The sequence below is a fragment of the Oncorhynchus masou genome, chromosome 31, assembly GCF_036934945.1.
Source record: "Oncorhynchus masou masou isolate Uvic2021 chromosome 31, UVic_Omas_1.1, whole genome shotgun sequence".
NCBI classification, from domain to species: domain Eukaryota; kingdom Metazoa; phylum Chordata; class Actinopteri; order Salmoniformes; family Salmonidae; genus Oncorhynchus; species Oncorhynchus masou.
Window position 1 is genome coordinate 80,486,343 of NC_088242.1, and position 18,763 is coordinate 80,505,105.

Below are 18,763 nucleotides of genomic sequence, written 5' to 3' on the forward strand. Positions count from 1 at the left end.
CAGGAGTTTCTGTATAGAGGACTAGCACATCAGTCAAATGAGTTATCCTCAGGATCTCACCAGTGATGGGGTGAAAGAGGGGGTGTGCGGCAACATCAGAGGCTTTCACCGGGAGGTGGGGGTGGCGCGGCTGCAGAGGGAGTCAGATTCCTCAAAAAGAGGCAAAAATACAAAGAGAGACAAATAAAAGACCACAATTCCCTTACTGTTTAAGGAAAAACCTGCTAATCAGAGTGCCAATAATTTAGCCTTCTTTCAGACGTGCGAGTCCCAAGATGAAAGGGGATGATCTTGGACCGTATTCAAAACCAGGCTTTCAGCAGCACGTTTAAAAGAAAAGGAGGCAGTGGACTCTAGGCCAATCACCATTTCAAACTCCATTGTATCTCGGGAAAAGGAATAGGCCTACTTGGTAGCCCGTCAGCAAAGAAAAGTACTGTTGACCCAAAATGTGTGGACCCAAAATTGACCCCTGCGGAACACCTTTCGTAATTTCCAGGAAACCTGATTTTAAGTAGATACACATTGAGTTCTATCTGTCAAGTAATTTTTAAACCAGTTACATGCAGCCTGGTCTAAGCGAATTGAGGAAAGCCTCTGAATTAGCAGTGAGTGATCAACATTATCGGAAGCCTTTGACAGGTCAATGTTGCCTTTTATCCATGCAGGTAACCACATCATTTATAATTAGGGATGCAGCAGAGAGTGCTATGACCTGGTCTAAAACCCAACGGATGTACATTTAGAATACATTTCAAAGATAAGAAAGATCTTAGCTGAGAATTAATAAAGGATTCTATTATTTTAGCTAGGCAAGAAAGTTTAGACATAGGGTGATAATTATTTAGTTCACAAGGGGTCACCACTTTTTTGAAGAGGAGTACATGGGCTGCCTTCCAAACCTTGGGGATAGTACCAGATATAATTGTCAGGTTAAAAATATGGGTTAATGATTCAGCAATCAGGGGGGCAGAGAGCTGCAGCACTACTCCATACACATCAACAGTGTAATATCTGGATGAAGTTTGCTAATACAAAAGGAACATACAGTAGGATTACATGGTATGCATACATTGTATGATGTTTATTGATATGCAATGTATTTGTAAAGAATATTAATTCATATTTGACCAAGTGACAACCTTATTCTAAGGGCACCGGCTCAACACAACAATGTGCAAGAAGTTGGCATACTGTGTTGGTAGTGGCCTATTTCTAATAGTATTGTTAGCGTTACACATTCTAGCTACTGTCCATTACTGATACATACAGGCAAGAGTTGCTTTCCTTAGTTGCTTTCCTCACTAAAAAAAGATTTAGGGCCAACTGTTATATTGGTCATCTAATAACCAGCTAGTGGAGATACATGTAAACATTACAGCTAGGTCATTTCAGTTGTTGTTTAGTAAGCTAACTACATTGAGTACAGTAGTTAGTAGCTACCTAACCATTACTCCTCAGATAAAGAAAAACAGTAGAATGGTAGCTAGCTAGCATAGTGACAGACATTCCTATGATTGAAACAACATTGGAACAACATTGGAAACAATTATCTACAGTTGCTACTAGTTACCGGTAGCTACCTGGCTAGCTTGCTTTACTAGTGCAGGGAATAGGTTAGCTAGCCTCTAGTAAGGCTGTAATCGTATTACCACCACACTAGCAGTCACTAGTCATGAAGGCAGTCAAATTCCACGTGACCGTTTAGTTATGGTAATTAGGCTTCTCAAAGTTGTGATGCTGCTGATGGTTGTTAGTAGCCTACCAAACTTGCCAACTGCCTGGTACACAGCACTATAATTGTCCCTCTAATCACTCTGACATCAATGTAAATGTAATAGAAAATTCAATCAAACACTTCATGAGAGCAGCAACATTTTTATAGGCTTTGCAATTGTGCGATGAAACAGAGTGATGGCCTCTATTAAAAAGAGGAGGATCCCATCAGCGTTCTATAGGCTAGGCCTACTATATTTATATCTCAACTTTCCTAATATTAGGCATATTGCTTATCTTTACCACAGGAGTATAACCTACCTGGCTGACATGTTTCGAGACAGGTGCATGATAATGGTCCATTCTAAATCAAAACCAATTTCACACAGTATTTATTATATGTAAAGACAAGATTAAATAAAGAATATAAAGTCTCATGGGTGACAATATAAGCCTATCATTTTTGAATTATATACCATCACTTGTGAATGATGCCCAGCATAAAGTAAGAAACATTGGCGCCTTATTTTTTACAACTTTTTCAAATCATAGTCGCACACCTCATGTAGCCTAGCCCTTATCTTTTGATAAGGTTTGTATCACAACTAAATAGTGGCCAAATACCATCTTAAAATTAAGCATATTAATCCACTTTACAAGGGGTGTAGAGCCTAACTGGCATAAATAAGAAGAGCGTGAGTTCCAGTCACAGGCAGCAGAGTACTGGAACGAAAGGCGGCCGAATGAGGTGTTGGCTTTAGGGATGATCAGTGAGATACACCTGCTGGAGCACGCGCTACGGATGGGTGTTGCCATCGTGACCAGTGAACTGAGATAAGGCGGAGCTTTACCTAGCATGGCCTTGTAGACGACCTGGAGCCAGTGGGTCTTGCGACAAATATGTAGCGAGGGCCAGCCGACTAGAGCATACAAGTCGCAGTGGTGGGTAGTATAAGGTGCTTTAGTGACAAAACGGATGGCACTGTGATAAACTGCATCCAGTTTGCTGAGAAGAGTGTCGGAAGCAATTTTGTAGATGACATCGCCGAAGTCGAGGATCGGTAGGATAGTCAGTTTTACTAGGGTAAGCTTGGCAGCGTGAGTGAAGGATGCTTTGTTACGGAATAGAAAGCCGACTCTTGATTTGATTTTCGATTGGAGATGTTTGATATGGGTCTGGAAGGAGAGTTTGCAGTCTAGCCAGACACCTAGGTACTTATAGGTGTCCACATATTCAAGGTCGGAACCATTCAGTGTGGTGATGCTAGTCGGGCATGCGGGTGCAGGCAGCGATCGGTTGAAAAGCATGCATTTGGTTTTACTAGTGTTTAAGAGCAGTTGGAGGTCACAGAAGGAGTGTTGTATGGCATTGAAGCTCGTTTGGAGGTTAGATAGCACAGTGTCCAATGACGGGCCGAAAGTATATAGAATGGTGTCGTCTGCGTAGAGGTGGATCAGGGAATCGCCCGCAGCAAGAGCAACATCATTGATAAATACAGAGAAAAGAGTCGGCCCGAGAATTGAACCCTGTGGCACCCCCATAGAGACTGCCAGAGGACCGGACAGCATGCCCTCCGATTTGACACACTGAACTCTGTCTGCAAAGTAATTGGTGAACCAGGCAAGGCAGTCATCCGAAAAACCGAGGCTACTGAGTCTGCCGATAAGAATATGGTGATTGACAGAGTCGAAAGCCTTGGCAAGGTTGATGAAGACGGCTGCACAGTACTGTCTTTTATCGATGGCGGTTATGATGTAGTTTAGTACCTTGAGTGTGGCTGAGGTGCACCCGTGACCGGCTCGGAAACCAGATTGCATAGCGGAGAAGGTACGGTGGGATTCGAGATGGTCAGTGACCTGTTTGTTGACTTGGCTTTCGAAGACCTTAGATAGGCAAGGCAGAATGGATATAGGTCTGTAACAGTTTGGGTCCAGGGTGTCTCCCCTTTGAAGAGGGGGATGACTGCGGCAGCTTTCCAATCCTTGGGGATCTCAGACGATATGAAAGAGAGGTTGAACAGGCTGGTAATAGGGGTTGCGACAATGGCGGCGGATAGTTTCAGAAATAGAGGGTCCAGATTGTCAAGCCCAGCTGATTTATACGGGTCCAGGTTTTGCAGCTCTTTCAGAACATCTGCTATCTGGATTTGGGTAAAGGAGAACCTGGAGAGGCTTGGGCGAGGAGCTGCGGGGGGGCCAGAGCTGTTGGTCGAGGTTGGAGAAGCCAGGCGGAAGGCATGGCCAGCCATTGAGAAATGCTTGTTGAAGTTTTCAATAATCATGGATTTGTCGGTGGTGACCGTGTTCCCTAGCCTCAGTGCAGTGGGCAGCTGGGAGGAGGTGCTCTTGTTCTCCATGGACTTCAGTGTCCCAGAACTTTTTGGAGTTGGAGCTACAGGATGCAAACTTCTGCCTGAAGAAGCTGGCCTTAGCTTTCCTGACTGACTGCGTGTATTGGTTCCTGACTTCCCTGAACAGTTGCATATCGCGGGGACTGTTCGATGCTATTGCAGTCCGCCACAGGATGTTTTGTGCTGGTCGAGGGCAGTCAGGTCTGGAGTGAACCAAGGGCTGTATCTGTTCTTAGTTCTGCATTTTTTGAACGGAGCATGCTTATCTAAAATGGTGAGGAAGTTACTCTTAAAGAATGACCAGGCATCCTCAACTGACGGGATGAGGTCAATATCCTTCCAGGGTACCCGGGCCAGGTCGATTAGAAAGGCCTGCTCACAGAAGTGTTTTAGGGAGCATTTGACAGTGATGAGGGTTGGTCGTTTGACTGCGGCACCGTAGCGGATACAGGCAATGAGGCAGTGGTCGCTGAGATCCTGATTGAAGACAGCGGAGGTGTATTTGGAGGGCCAGTTGGTCAGGATGACGTCTATGAGGGTGCCCTTGCTTACAGAGTTAGGGTTGTACCTGGTGGGTTCCTTGATGATTTGTGTGAGATTGAGGGCATCTAGCTTAGATTGTAGGACTGCCGGGGTGTTAAGCATATCCCAGTTTAGGTCACCTAACAGAACAAACTCTGAAGCTAGATGGGGGGCAATCAATTCACAAATGGTGTCCAGGGCACAGCTGGGAGCTGAGGGGGGTCGGTAGCAGGCATCATGTACAAGGATGTTTTAGAAAACACATCTCTAGGTATCTGAAAGACTCATTAGTGGCAAGTGCAGCTCTTTGAGTGCATTCATCGAGGTTAGTTAGTGTTTTAAAGATGGCTGCCCAGACTGATGGTTAAGAGCTGGCTTAAACCTATTAAACTCCAATGTGTCTCACATAATTAGGCCAGATGGAGGTTTTCCAATACATTTTTACAGGAAGAGAACTATTAGCTATTACCTGTTTCAGGTGTCTTGCCACAATTTTCCAAGATACCTCGCCGGTAAACGCTCATCATCATCGTCTTGATGGCTCATAGCGGTGCACCTTTTGTAAATAACAAATAAAAACTAAAGATAGTTTGGAGAGTAGGCTCTTGAATCAACAAGAACGTCTGTTTTCTTTTTGACGTTACAGCCCTGCTATATGGGAGGACGTGATCGGCTTCTTCAAAGGTTAATACCTGTACAGAGTGCTGTCTGGCTCTTCTCCCTAGCTTCAGCTATGAGCCTGCCTGTTCTCATAGTGTTCAGCCAGAAAGGCAGTCCCAGCTCCGTGCTGCACGGTTCCTCTGCTCCTGTTCTGGCTATGTTTGTGGCTTAACATGATTGTGCCGTGGCTACCCCTCGTTCTATAGCAGTGTTGTGATGAGGAGTTGCCGGCAGTTGTCGACTTGTCTGTTCACAATGCAGCCCATATGTATCCTAAATACCACATTGTGTTGGAATTTACAGGCAAATAGGCCTGAGTGGCATTCAAAGAAGTTGCTGAGACATCCAGCCTGTTCTTTGAAAACCCAGTTGAGAAGAAAGGAATGAACTCTGATAGTTCCTAGCTACATTAACATTAAGTCTACATTTTCCTTGAATATGTTGCTTGGAGGGTTGATTTCCCCATCACTTTTGCCTAAGTTATGTGTGTGTGCAGGTGGGCTCAACGATTGACTGACATGGTAAATATAGGCTAAATAATGTTTTGTATACTGGTTCTGTACACTGTTGACAGTACTCTGTGCTGTAATGATTCTGAATGAACAGCCTAAATGAGCCCCAAAGCTCTTCTTACCCAAGTTATGTATTTACTCATGCCTCCTGGATCAGCAGGATTGTCTGAGTGTGAAAGCTGCAACACCATGTAAGTGTAATAATGTTTTGGCTATGCTGGACATACTGTTGGCAGGCCTGGTAGGCGAATACAAGGCTGTTTATAGACTGGTGCATGAGATTGACTGTGAGTGAATCTCTCCAGACACTATATCCATATCTCCCGGGAAGGTGTCTGGTTCAGGAGAAGATGGAGTTCCATGGATCAATAATTATTATTTACATTTTACATTTAAGTCATTTAGCAGACGCTCTTATCCAGAGAGATTATGTTCAGCAACAGTTAGACCAGTGTTTCCCAAAGGGGTGCACATTTCGTTTTTTTGCCCTAGCATTACACAGCTGATTTAGATCATTAAAGCTTAATTAGTTGACTATTTGAATCAGCTGTGTAGTGCTATGGCAAAAATCAAAACATGCACCCCCTGGGGTCTTGAGTTTGGGAAATACTAAGCTAGACCCACTCTGCTTCTGGTTCTGTCTGTCTGTCTGTCTGTCTGTCTGTCTGTCTGTCTGTCTGTCTGTCTGTCTGTGTCTGTCTGTCTGTCTGTGCTGGAGTTTGTCCATATGGTACAGTGGAATTTGGGCAGGTTTTTGTATGGAAATATTCATGCCATACATTATAAATCCCAGTATATCAACTTGATCCTGTGGGGCTAAAATGTCTCCTTCAGCCAGGAAATAACTCAATCATCTACCATTTGAAGGTATGCCTTTATAACCAAATGATTGTATTTTATATATAGTTTTCTAGCAATAAGCCTGTTACTGTACTATGTGAGGAAAAGCTGTTTACCCAGGCTCTGAGGGGGGAGTTTGGCATCATATTAGGCTCATGTTGAGTTCCAGAGGAGGGCTACGATTATGTTAATATAAATATGTATTGCAGTAGGATGTTGATATTTTGTAAACAGGATACAGGAGCTCATGAGATCCACCAATTATTTTTAAAGATTGGTCTGTGAAGACTAACATCAACATGTAGGAGCAAGCCAGTAAAACATATTCTAGAAGAATTTGATCATACAGCCAATAGTCTAGTCTTTAAACCACAGTTTTGTTAAAGGATTCAAACAGTAGAAACATTTTATATTGGGTGACATAGTTTGAACGTTATTTGAGAATATAGCGTTTTTTCTCCTTTCCTGCTTATTTCCTGTGGAGGTGGTCGACCCTCAGAAGGGAGGAAGAGAAAGAAAAGAGAGAGGGAGGCTTGAAAGGGGACTGAGGGGGTTGGGGGGGAAGTGCACGGAACATTGAGATGGATTGGGAGGATAATGGAGGATTGGAGGGGAAAAGAAAAGCAGTATGGACATTCTGTTTGACTTAAGGCAGCGCTCTTCTCGGCAGATAAAAATATAATATAATTTGTTGCCGAGTCGGGCCCTCGGAAGAACTGGCCAAACCCTATAACATTTCAAAGCCAATTGTGAATTGGAAGGTTTTTTGGTGTGAAGCGGAGGGGGGGTGTAAATGATCAAATCTGCCAGGTAAAAGGGGTTGGGGAATGCTCATGTGGAGATTTAATTTGTGCGCTTCTCCTGAACTACTTGAGGTAATGCAGTCCACCAGGTTATGTGCATCTTCATGGTGATCCCCAAACTGAGCCAACAGGCCATATGCTGGGTTTGTGTTCCTACCTGCCCAATGATATGAAGGGCAGGTAGGAACACAAACCCAGGAAAATACCCAGATCCCACAACTACAAATATCTAACTTTTTAAGGACATTGACTTTATAGCCTACATGCTTTTTAATTCAGATGAAATAGGATAAACTAGTGCTTGATATTTTAAAAGGTCTTTGGAATTATGTTCTGTAATTTTGAGACGGTGGTAAAAAAAAAGACATGTTATTTATGTCATAAATGCTGTGTGTGCCATTCCTCTGTTGTCTGTGTAGAGCATTGGTCAGGCCTCCGTCATTTTCCTCAGAGAAGCTTTAAAGTGGAACCGACGGCTTTTTAGCAAAAAGGAAATCTTGATAAAATGTTTTTTATATTTTCTGACAAGCGAGCACAGAGTCATTTTCATAGAATGTTTGGGAATGGCGTAGAGTAAGGCACTTGTATAAAAAATAAATAAATAAATAAAAAATACAGCCATGCGTTTGGACAATTAATAGCCACTGCAGTAGATAAAACCTAATAAAAACGTGCCAGTTTTGTTCAGGCCCAGACTACACAGACCGGTGCGCCATAACCAATCAGAACTTGTGTAGGCATATATGTAACTAAGCCATTTGCCACATGTGCCTGCCATCATACACTTTGAACTGGACTGTGTGTTTACAGACTGTAGCGTTAGCTCAACTTTAGATCATTAGAAAGTGTTTGTCAAAAACCACAAAATACCCATGAATGGTTTTCTGCTAAAATGCAAATAAATACTACGGGCATCCTCTTATATTTGGGAACTTAACAGTCCTATTGATCAAACAACCCTGAACAGGTAGGCTCTCTCTCTCTGTTGCCTCAAAGGCAGGGCTCTCCAACTCTGTTCGTGTTGAACTACCTTCCTGTAGGTTTTCACTCCAACCCGACTCTAGCACACCTGATTCTAACAATTAGCTAGTTGATCAGCTGAACCAGGTTAGTTACAACTGGGGTTTGAGCAAATTTTGATAGCCTAGCAAAAGACAGTTTTTTTTTCTTTATCCTCTGTTTTTCCAGCGATTTGTATTTTGAAATATTGCAACAGGCCTAGGTCTATTATAGATGCTTTTCACTTACAACCACAAATTAACAATCAGCTATTTCATATGCTGCTCGCGCTGCCCAAATAGCACGCTTCCTGACTGTTGGTTATGCCCTGGCATTGTAATTTAAGGCTCTCCAACCCTGTTCCTGGTGAGCTACCTTCCTGTAGGTTTTCACTCCAACCCGAATCTAGCACACCTGATTCTAATTATTAGCTAGTTGATAAGCTGACCCAAGTTAGTGACAACTGGGGTGGGAGCGAAAACCTACAGGAGTGGAGCTGTCAAGGAACATGTTGGGATACACCTGCTATAAGGGCTCCAACACACTGGTAGGATTGTCAAACGTTTGCCTGCCGACAGTATTTGGCACCTCTGAACAGAATGTCGGCAGACAAACTCTTTTGTGTTCACACACACCAAAGACTTTGGAAGTCGTCAGCCTCGCCGCCTTGTTAAAATACTTCAAACCAGACGGTGGCAGAGTAGCATTGTTTGACAATGCATATCCGTGCATACTGCTTATGATCAAGATTCCAAGCTTTCTATGTAATGTTTCAATGATATTTTGAAGAAAGCCTTTGTTGATACAAGCCAGATGGCCACGGCTAGATAACTACCTACAGTTGAAGTCGGAAGTTTACATACACTTAGGTTGGAGTCATTAAAACTTGTTTTTCAACCACTCCACAAATTTCTTGTTAACAAATTATAGTTTTGGCAAGTCGGTTAGGACATCTACTTTGTGCATGACACAAGTAAATTTTCCAACAATTATTTACAGACAGATTATTTCACTTATAAATTCACTGTATCACAATTCCAATGGGTCAGAAGTTTACATACACTAAGTTGACTGTGCCTTTTAAACATCTAGGAAAATTCCAGAAAATTAAGTCATGGCTTTAGAAGCTTCTGATAGTCTAATTGACATAATTTGAGTCCATTGGAGGTGTAGCTGTATGTCAAGGCCTACCTTCAAACTCAGTGCCTTTTTCCTTAACATCATGGGAAAATCGAAAGAAATTCCCCAAACCCTCAGAAAAGGACCTTGTGAAGATGCTGGAGAAAACAGGTACAAAAGTATCTATATCCACAGTAAAATGAGTCCTATATCGACATAACCTGAAATGCTGCTCAGCAAGGAAGAAGCCACTGCTCCAAAACCGCCATAAAAAAGCCAGACTACGGTTTGCAACTGCACATGGGGACAAAGATTGTACTTTTTGGAGAAATGTCCTCTGGTCTGATGAAACACAAATAGAACTGTTAGGCCATAATGACCATCGTTATGTTTGGAGGAAAAAGAAGAAGGCTTGCAAGCCCGAAGAACACCCAACCATGAAGCACGGGGGTGGAAGCATCATGTTGTGGGGGTTCTTTGCTGCAGGAGGGACTGGTGCACTTGACAAAATAGATGGCATCATGAGGTAGGAAAATTATGTGCTCTGTCTGGAGGAATGGGCCGAAATTCACCCAACTTATTGTGGGAAGCTTGTGGAAGGCTACCCAAAACGTTTGACCCAAGTTAAACAATTTAAAGGCAATGCTACCAAATACACATTGAGTGTATTTGACCCACTGGGAATGTGATGAATGAAATAAAAGCTGAAATAATTAATTATCTCAACTATTTTGACATTTCACGTTCTTAAAATAAAATGGTGATCCTAACTGACCTAAGACAGGGCATTTTTACTAGGACGAAATGTCAGGAATTGAGTTTTTAAATGTATTTGGCTGAGGTGTATGTAAACTTCCGACTTCAACTGTAACAATTTAATTCACATCCTATAATTCACTCATCCCATACTGCTAGTGTCAGCCCATAGCCAAATGTTTAGCTAGGTAGCCAGCAAGCTCGGCAGCTAACACAGGCAGCTCTTTCATGGAAACTAGCTGATCCATTGTGATTCAATACTAGCTACAATGGTTAGCTTGATTGGAGGACATATTTTTAGTGTTGTGTGCATTGTGTCTTTGCACCTAGCTAGCTACCATCCCATAGCCAACATTGCATATGAAGTGTGACTGGCTCATCTGTGGATGTAAGGACAAAATGCACCTTTTTTTCTTTTTGTTGGCTCCCCCACTTGGGGGTTCATGCTTTCTGATTGGCTCAAAGTTAAGTTGTTGTCCACTTACAAGCGTTGCGATTCTATAAGTACAATCAGTAGATTTGTCGGCACGGAGCAGGAATCGAATCGAGCAGGATTAACTATTTTTGCCTTTTTATAAACATATTTCATTCAATTCTACGACTCTTTACCTTCAACTGGAAACACTAGTAGAATCTTTAATACCCCAAAAATTACAGGGTAGGCTACTCTGCTGACACTGACAAACTGAGGTAAATGAAAGCGACCTCGTCTTGGAGGAGGAAATTATTGTTCTAAGAAACTGTCAAGGAGCACGGAGACACCCAATGATAAAGACAGTGAATATGAGCACTCACCGGGATATGGCCGATGCTCTTCGCTATAGTGCCAATAAGATGAACTACTGTTCACTCAATAAACTATTGCGAGTTGAGAATGTTGATAGCGTAGCAAAAGACAGGTTTTTTTTTCTTTATCCTCTTGTGTTTTTCCAGCGATTTTGTATTTTGAAATATTGCGGTAGGCCTAGGTCCATTATAGATGCTTTTCACTTACAACCAGCTATTTCATATGCTGCTCGCACTGTCCAAATAGAAAGCTTCCAGACTGTTGGTTTTGCCATGACCTTGTGATTTTAAAACAATCCAAAGCTAATGATCCTCTGTGGCTAAATCATCTTCTCTGGTGTAGGGTTTTGAAGGATTGTATTTATTATTGTGTAGACCGGAGAAATTATTTAACTTTGCCAAGTTCAATTTACTTTAGGGGAAGTGATTCACATTTTTTGCTAGCTTACCAAATGACACCTGCATCTCTAGCTGTAGCCACCAAAAAACGAAATGGGGGGAAAGTCTGCCACTCAACCACTCGTCCATCCAATGACACGACATCCTTCCAGCAGGTAGCTAGGCTCTGTGGTTTTAGCTTGCCAAACAAATAGCTACATATTTTCTACACACCATGGACAAATGTGTGGAATTGCAGGAAATTAACTTTAAAATGTTTTGCTCGCAAAGGGGGAGTGGTATGGATGTGGGTACGCAAACCCATGAGCCACTGCAGCCCCTCATGGTGAGTTCAGTTTTTTGTGTGGCTCCCATCCCAATGAAAGTTGCCCATTCCAGCTCTACATCATGACATTTTTTTGTCAAATATAACCTCTTTTGTAAAACCTCTTATGAAGTTGGTTTTGAAGCATAAACTGTCAATTTTATATTTTTGACTGATATTATCATTGTCTGTTTATTTCATATTTACAAAGTAGTTAAAACACTGTCAGTTCCACTATAAGCTGCTAGCTAGTAGAAACTAAGACTGGGCTTTGAGGGCCATGCAGCCTTCTTCCGTCACACTGCCCTGGCCTGCAGATTGAATTTGTAAGGCATCTCAATGACACTGAGGCGCAAAGAGGACGTTTACAATTGGCTGGCATTGAAGCCTGCCGAGGTTTGACTTTTCCCTGAATTACTGATGAGACTTTTGTGTTTTCTGTTTTGTTTATCTTTTCCTCGGTCAAGAAAAGGGTTCTCACACTATAAAAAAAAAATACTCCCAGTGAAAAAGAGCAGGGAGAAAAAATGGTGCACCCATCTTTCAGTGGCGAGGGCCATGTCTAATTGTCTCAGTAAAACATGAATAGAACGTCTGTAAGGGAGGGGGATAGACTCCTGCTGATAGGATGGCCATCAAAGTGCTGTTTTTTTGTTTTCCTGGTTGGTCCTAAATTTTGAGTCCATTTTGTGTTTTGTTTCCAAGATTTTCCTTTTTGGTAGAAGGGGAGGTAAATTCCGTCAACACTTTTCTTTTTTTCCCCCCTGTGGCATTATATGTTTTAATGACCTCAGAGGCCTGCTTAGGTTTGTTCTGGACTAATTAGCCTAGGCAGCTGGCGTGTTCTTAACAGCACAGAGGGTCCAGTGTGTGCTGGCAGCCATGCGTTTACCCGTGCCTGCAGTCTAGGGCCTCCCCTCCCCCACTTCCCTCCATCCTCCCCTCCACTCCCAGGCTAGCCCCAGAAAGAGTTAACCTGGAGAAAGTGTGGCCGCACCATGGCTGGAATCCAGAAAATCCAAAAATCAACCAGCTGCACACTTAGTCCTTTGATGTGCTGCGCTGCAAGGCGAGCGGTGTATGTGGAATTGTCAGGATGTGGAGGAACATGACTCCATAGAAAGAGCAGTAATCTTACCTGGATTAGACTACAAAAGAAATGGAGAGGGAAGGAATGCCAGAGTTGGAGATTTTCTCCATTGCTGGTAAAAATAGCTGGGGTTTTTGGTGGTTACTCGGGTGAGCAGTCAAACAATGTCCTATAGTCCACTGAAAGCATAAATGCAAGGGGAAACAGATGTTTGAAAGGTATGCCATCCAATAAAAAGGTCTAATTACACCAGTGGAAAGAATTCATGCCTTACTCCTACGTAACCATGAGACGAAAAAGATCAACTCCAGCCCATCCTATGTTCAACCACGCTCCCAAGATTGTGTTATAATAATATTAAAGTGGAAGTCTGCTTCCAAAGCACAACTGGTCATCCATATTTTAATTGGGTCACAGATAACGCTCTAATTAGGCCTAACTGCAAAATAACATATTTGCATTCCAAAGTCAGGAAAAAGTGTTTAAAACGGTCAATTTCCCTAAAACAGGGAATCCTAACATTCATGGCATACCACACAAGTTGTGTGAAGCTTCCAGGGAAGTCCAGTTGAGGTATTATATCTCTGCTAGCTGGGGCTGCTATAGAAACTATGGCTGCTGTTTTGTTGAGCATTATGACCTACCCTCTCCCCCTCAGTGTGTTACTGCAAACCTTTCTGAATATCTTACATGTTCCCCTTTAAGACTTTCCACTGAGTTGTGCTTAGCCTTCTTAGTCAGTGCTATATTCTTTCTCCTAATGTCTTTATCTAGTGTCTTTATCCTAACAGACACACAGGTATAATGTTCCATAAAGAATGCTCGGTGTGAACCCAGTCCACCCCTCTAGTCTCTCTCTCTTAGCCATGTGGTCAGAGCAGTTTAGTGAGCTGGATTATCCTCCATCTCACCTTCTCCTCAAAAGCGACACCATTTTTCTGTGGTGTGAAATTCTGCCTGTCCCCTTCATATTGTGCTGTCTGCAGTGTTTGTGAAGAGAAAAAGTATTTCACCCAACAATGTGCCAATAATTTATTTATTTTCATATTGGGAGAGCGGGAGGAAGTCAGTGAGTCGCTCCATCAGCTGTAGGAAGCGAGGTACTGAATTACAGAAATTAATCAAGTGGACACCCCTCCAGGGCAGGCAGCCCTTGGAAGCAGCCTCAGCCCCATCTCCGTCTGCACACTCCTCCAAGCTAACCTGGCCACACAGGAAGAGCTCAAGATGGGAACCACACCGTACAGAAAGTCTTTGTTTTAAGAACTTCTCGGCAAAACAACATGCCACACTAATATGGCCGTCACTGGCAGAGCCGTCTGTGAATGCGTAGGTAGTATTTAGACATCAGCCGATATCTGTCGGAAGGGCCGAAGTTTTGTATTCACTAGAGCGATCCAAAGTCATCTGTAAGCATACCAGATCTTAGAAATTCAAGTTGCCATTGTTAAATACCTGCTGTAAACAGGATATGCAAGTGTACTGGTGCCTTTGCTCAGTTCCTATAGGGTTTTGTAAAGTGCTTGTGGAAGGCTTTGTTTTCATCCAGAGAAGTCAACTTTTCATTATCATTTTTGTGTCCGAGCCACTTCGGCTTGTCTCCCACCAAAATAAAGACCTAGGGTTGGTTGGTTGTATGGAGTGATTAACACCCACGTGAATCCACTGATACCTCCATGTAAACTGTAATGGGACAAGCACACAGTGCTGATCTGTGTAGTGCTCAGTTTCTCCTAGAGTAGAATATGCTCATCATGTCACGTAGGAGTAGCCATAATATGATGCCACACTCCAGTCAGACTGAAATATTTCCTGGAACTTACACCAGTTTGCTAAAATAAAAAACACAGGTCTATTTTCAGTGGCACAGTTTTGTGTAATAGTAATGCCGGGTCGGCTAGGATTCGTGTCGAGTGTAATTGCAGCCTTTTCAGAAATAAGCAGTTAAGTTCCCAGTAAGGAACACTCAGTTTCAGCTCTCTCTTTCTGCTCCTCATAAGACAGAGGCATGCTTTGGCACCACTCCCTATATCCGTTTACTTCATTTTTCTAATGCAACCCTTGTGACTGGAATCCTATACTGTCACATTTATTCATTTAAATATGATATACTCTGCGTGAATAAGGATTATTTGTGTGGTCTCCCACTTAGCAGAAGTTGTGTTTTTCCCCAGATAGCGATATTGACGGTCATGCTCCACAGTTAATGGTGATCTTTGAATATAAATAGCTTGTCAGTTTGCAGTTAGTTACATATTGAGTTTTATTGATTTTAAATGTCTCCATGATTTGGCTTTGAAACAGTCTTGAAATTAGTGCTCTCAACAACTCTATGAAATACTATTGTCATTGTCAGTGCATTCTATCCAGTGTAGGTAACCTGCTCTGACCTGTTTGTGTGTTTTAAATTGTACCTTACCTCAGGTTATCAAGAATTACTGTCATAACTCATATTGACGCCTACAGCATCTATGGCAGGGATCATCAACTAGATTCAGGCGCAATACTTTTTTTTATTATCTTGAGCGGATGGTCCGGGGGGGGGTCGACGACGACGGGGACGACGACATGACATAATTCCAAATAATTTGTACACTTGCAAATTGACCGCAAGAAGCCCGGACAGATATATTTGACTAAAACATAATAATTTCAAACCTTGCTAACTTCTGTATACAATATTATGCTTGGGAATACTGTGGAACATTTCTGAAATTAAATCACTTGATTTGCTATTGTTTTTACAAAAAAAGATTTGTTTGGTCAGTAAACTTTGGCAGCCAAATAAAATCCCCACCAGTTTCTTTCCGCCAATTGGGGAATCCTGATCTATGGGTGTGGGTAGATGCTTGTGTGTTACAGAACAAGAGCCTGAGGACAAACTTTTGCTTGGACAATTGCTTATGCCTAATCAGACAAATGCCTATCAGTTGCCGTTTCCTACCACTGTGCCCTTGAGCAAAGCACCCAACTGCTCCACGGGTGCTGAAATGACAAACTTTTTTGCTCATACTTGGCAAAAGATACTGCTTGGGTTGCCCATCAATATTAAAACCCCCTCCTCTCCGTAAACCCAGGTGATTGATGTGGACGGCTCCAATAGGATGACCCTACTGGAGGACAAGCTACCCCACATCTTTGGCTTCACGCTGCTGGGCGACTACATCTACTGGACGGACTGGCAGAGGAGGAGCATCGAGAGGGTCCACAAGACCAACGCCATCCGAGAGATCATCATTGACCAACTGCCTGATCTCATGGGACTCAAAGCCACCAGAGTCACTGAGGTCTCCGGTAAGAGAAAGAGGAAATTATGGGGTTTTATTGTTATTTGGATGTACACAGCTGTAGTAGTGTAAGAAGTGTGTTTCATTTAAACTCAGCAAAAAAAGAAACATCCTCTCACTGTCAACTGTGTGTATTTTCAGCAAACTTAACATGTAAATATTTATGAACATAAGATTCAACAACTGAGACATAAACTGAACAAGTTCCACAGATACGTGACTAACAGAAATGGAAAAATGTGTCCCTGAACAAAGAGGGGGTCAAAAGTAAGTCAGTATTTTGTGTGGCCACCAGCTGCATTAAGTACGGCAATACATCTCCTCCTCATGGACTGCACCAGATTTGCCAGTTCTTGCTGTGAGATGTTACCCCACTCTTCCACGAAGGCACCTGCAAGTTCCCAGACATTTCTGGGGGGAATGGCCCTAGCCTCACCCTCCGATACAACAGTTTCCCAGACGTGCTCAATGGGATTGAGATCTGGGCTCTTCGTTGGCCATGGCAGAACACTGACATTCCTGTCTTGCAGGAAATCACTCACAGAACGAGCAGTATGGCTGGTGGCATTGTCATGCTGGAGGGTCATGTCAGGATGAGACTGCAGGAAGGGTACCACATGAGGGAGGAGGATGTCTTCCCAGTAACGCACAGCATTGAGATTGCCTGCAATGACAACAAGCTCAGTCCGATGATGCTGGGATACACTGCCCCAGACCATGACGGACCCTCCACCACCGAGTACAGGCCTCGATGTAACACTCATTCCTTCCACTATAAACGTGAATCTGACCATCACCCCTGGTGCAACAAAACCGCGACTCGTCAGTGAAGAGCACTTTTTGCCAGTCCTGTCTGGTCCAACGTCAGTAGGTTTGTGCCCATAGGCGATGTTGTTGCCAGTGATGTCTGGTGAGGACCTGCCTTACAACAGGCCTACAAGCCCTCAGTCCAGCCACTCTCAGCCTATTACGGACAGTCTGAGCACTGATTGAGGGATTGTGCGTTCCTGGTGTAACTCCGGCAGTTGTTGTTGCCATCCTGTACCTGTCCCACAGGTGTGATGTTTGGATGTAACGATCCTGTGCAGGTGTTGTTACACATTGTCCGCCACTGCGTGGATGATCAGCTGTCCGTCCTGTCTTCCTGTAGCGCTGTCTTCGGCGTCTCACGGTACGGACATTGCAATTTATTGCCCTGGCCACATCTGCAGTCCTCATGCCTCTATGCAGCATGCCTAAGGCACATTCACACAGATGAGCAGGGACCCTGGGCATCTTTCTTTTGGTTGTTTTTCAGAGTCAGTAGAAGGGCCTCTTTCGTGTCCTAAGTTTTCATAACTGACCTTAATTGCCTACCATCTGTAAGCTGTTAGTGTTTAACGACCGTTCCACAGGTGCATCTTCATTAATTATTTATGGTTCATTGAACACACATGGAACAGTGTTTAAACCCTTTACAATTAAGATTTGAGAAGTTATTTTGATATTTATGAATTATCTTTAAAAGACAGGGTCCTAAAAAAGACGTTTCTTTTTTTGCCGAGTTTAGGTAGTGACATAGTGTGGCGCACAATTGGCGAAGCATCGTTAGGATTTGGCCGGGGTAGGCAGTCATTGTAAATAAGAATTTATTCTTAACTGACTTGCCTAGTTAAAATAAAGGTTCAATATTTATTTTTTATTTTAAAGTTCTACAGTATTAAGTATGCAATAATTCTGAGTACTACTAAGGTAAATGTTTTCTTATGTATGATGTATTATCACAACTGACAGCTGTAAACAGTCCTTAAAGAGGACAGTACCAGACCTCCTGGTCTGCTGCAGCTAAACTGACCATGTCTCTCTCTGTCCCTCTCTCCCTCATAAAGGCACAAACGGCTGTGTGGAGGATAATGGCGGCTGCAGCCACCTGTGTTTCCACCGGCCCCAGGGTCTGCGCTGTGACTGTCCCATGGGCCTGGAGCTCCTCAGTGACATGAGGACATGCGTGGTGCCCGAGGCTTTCCTGCTCTTCACCAACCGGGCTGACATCCGCTCCATCTCCCTTGGGACCAACTCTAATGACGTTGCCATCCCCCTCACCGGGGTCAAGGAGGCCTCCGCCCTCGACTTTGACGTCTCCGAGAACAGGATCTACTGGACTGACGTCAGCACCAAGGTGAGAATGACTCCTTTTCTCTGTCATTCTAGTCATTCGTTTTAGGGTTTCCATTCAAATTTTGGGGGTTTGTTTTGTTTCATCTGGGTTAATTTAGCTATCGGGATGTTTTATTTATATTTAAGCTCCAGTCTTCTTTGGTTCATATTGAGCTCAGTGCCTGACTGTACAAGTGTCTGACTCTACTCCACTGTCCTCCCTCCCTCAGAGCATCAGCAGGGCCTTCATGAACGGCAGCTCTGTGGAGCATGTGATCGAGTTTGGGCTGGACTACCCAGAAGGCATGGCAGTAGACTGGATGGGCAGGAACGTGTACTGGGCCGACACAGGGACCAACCGCATAGAGGTGGCCCGGCTGGATGGACAATACCGACAGGTCCTGGTGTGTAAGGACCTGGACAACCCTCGCTCCCTGGCCCTTAACCCTGCCAATGGGTAAGATTGACTGGAATCCAGCTCAT

General features: G+C 43.4%; 1 protein-coding gene across 2 annotated transcripts in view; it reads left to right on the forward strand.

The window, feature by feature from the left end:
- Positions 1-18,763, forward strand: part of lrp5 (low density lipoprotein receptor-related protein 5) — an 85,530-nt gene that overhangs the window by 47,835 nt on the left and 18,932 nt on the right. For both annotated transcript variants that reach the window (XM_064952146.1, XM_064952147.1), the window contains 3 exons: positions 15,935-16,151; positions 18,013-18,302; positions 18,511-18,737. In XM_064952146.1, coding sequence (XP_064808218.1) covers positions 15,935-16,151; positions 18,013-18,302; positions 18,511-18,737 — 734 coding nt within the window. The remainder of the gene's footprint in view (positions 1-15,934; positions 16,152-18,012; positions 18,303-18,510; positions 18,738-18,763) is intronic.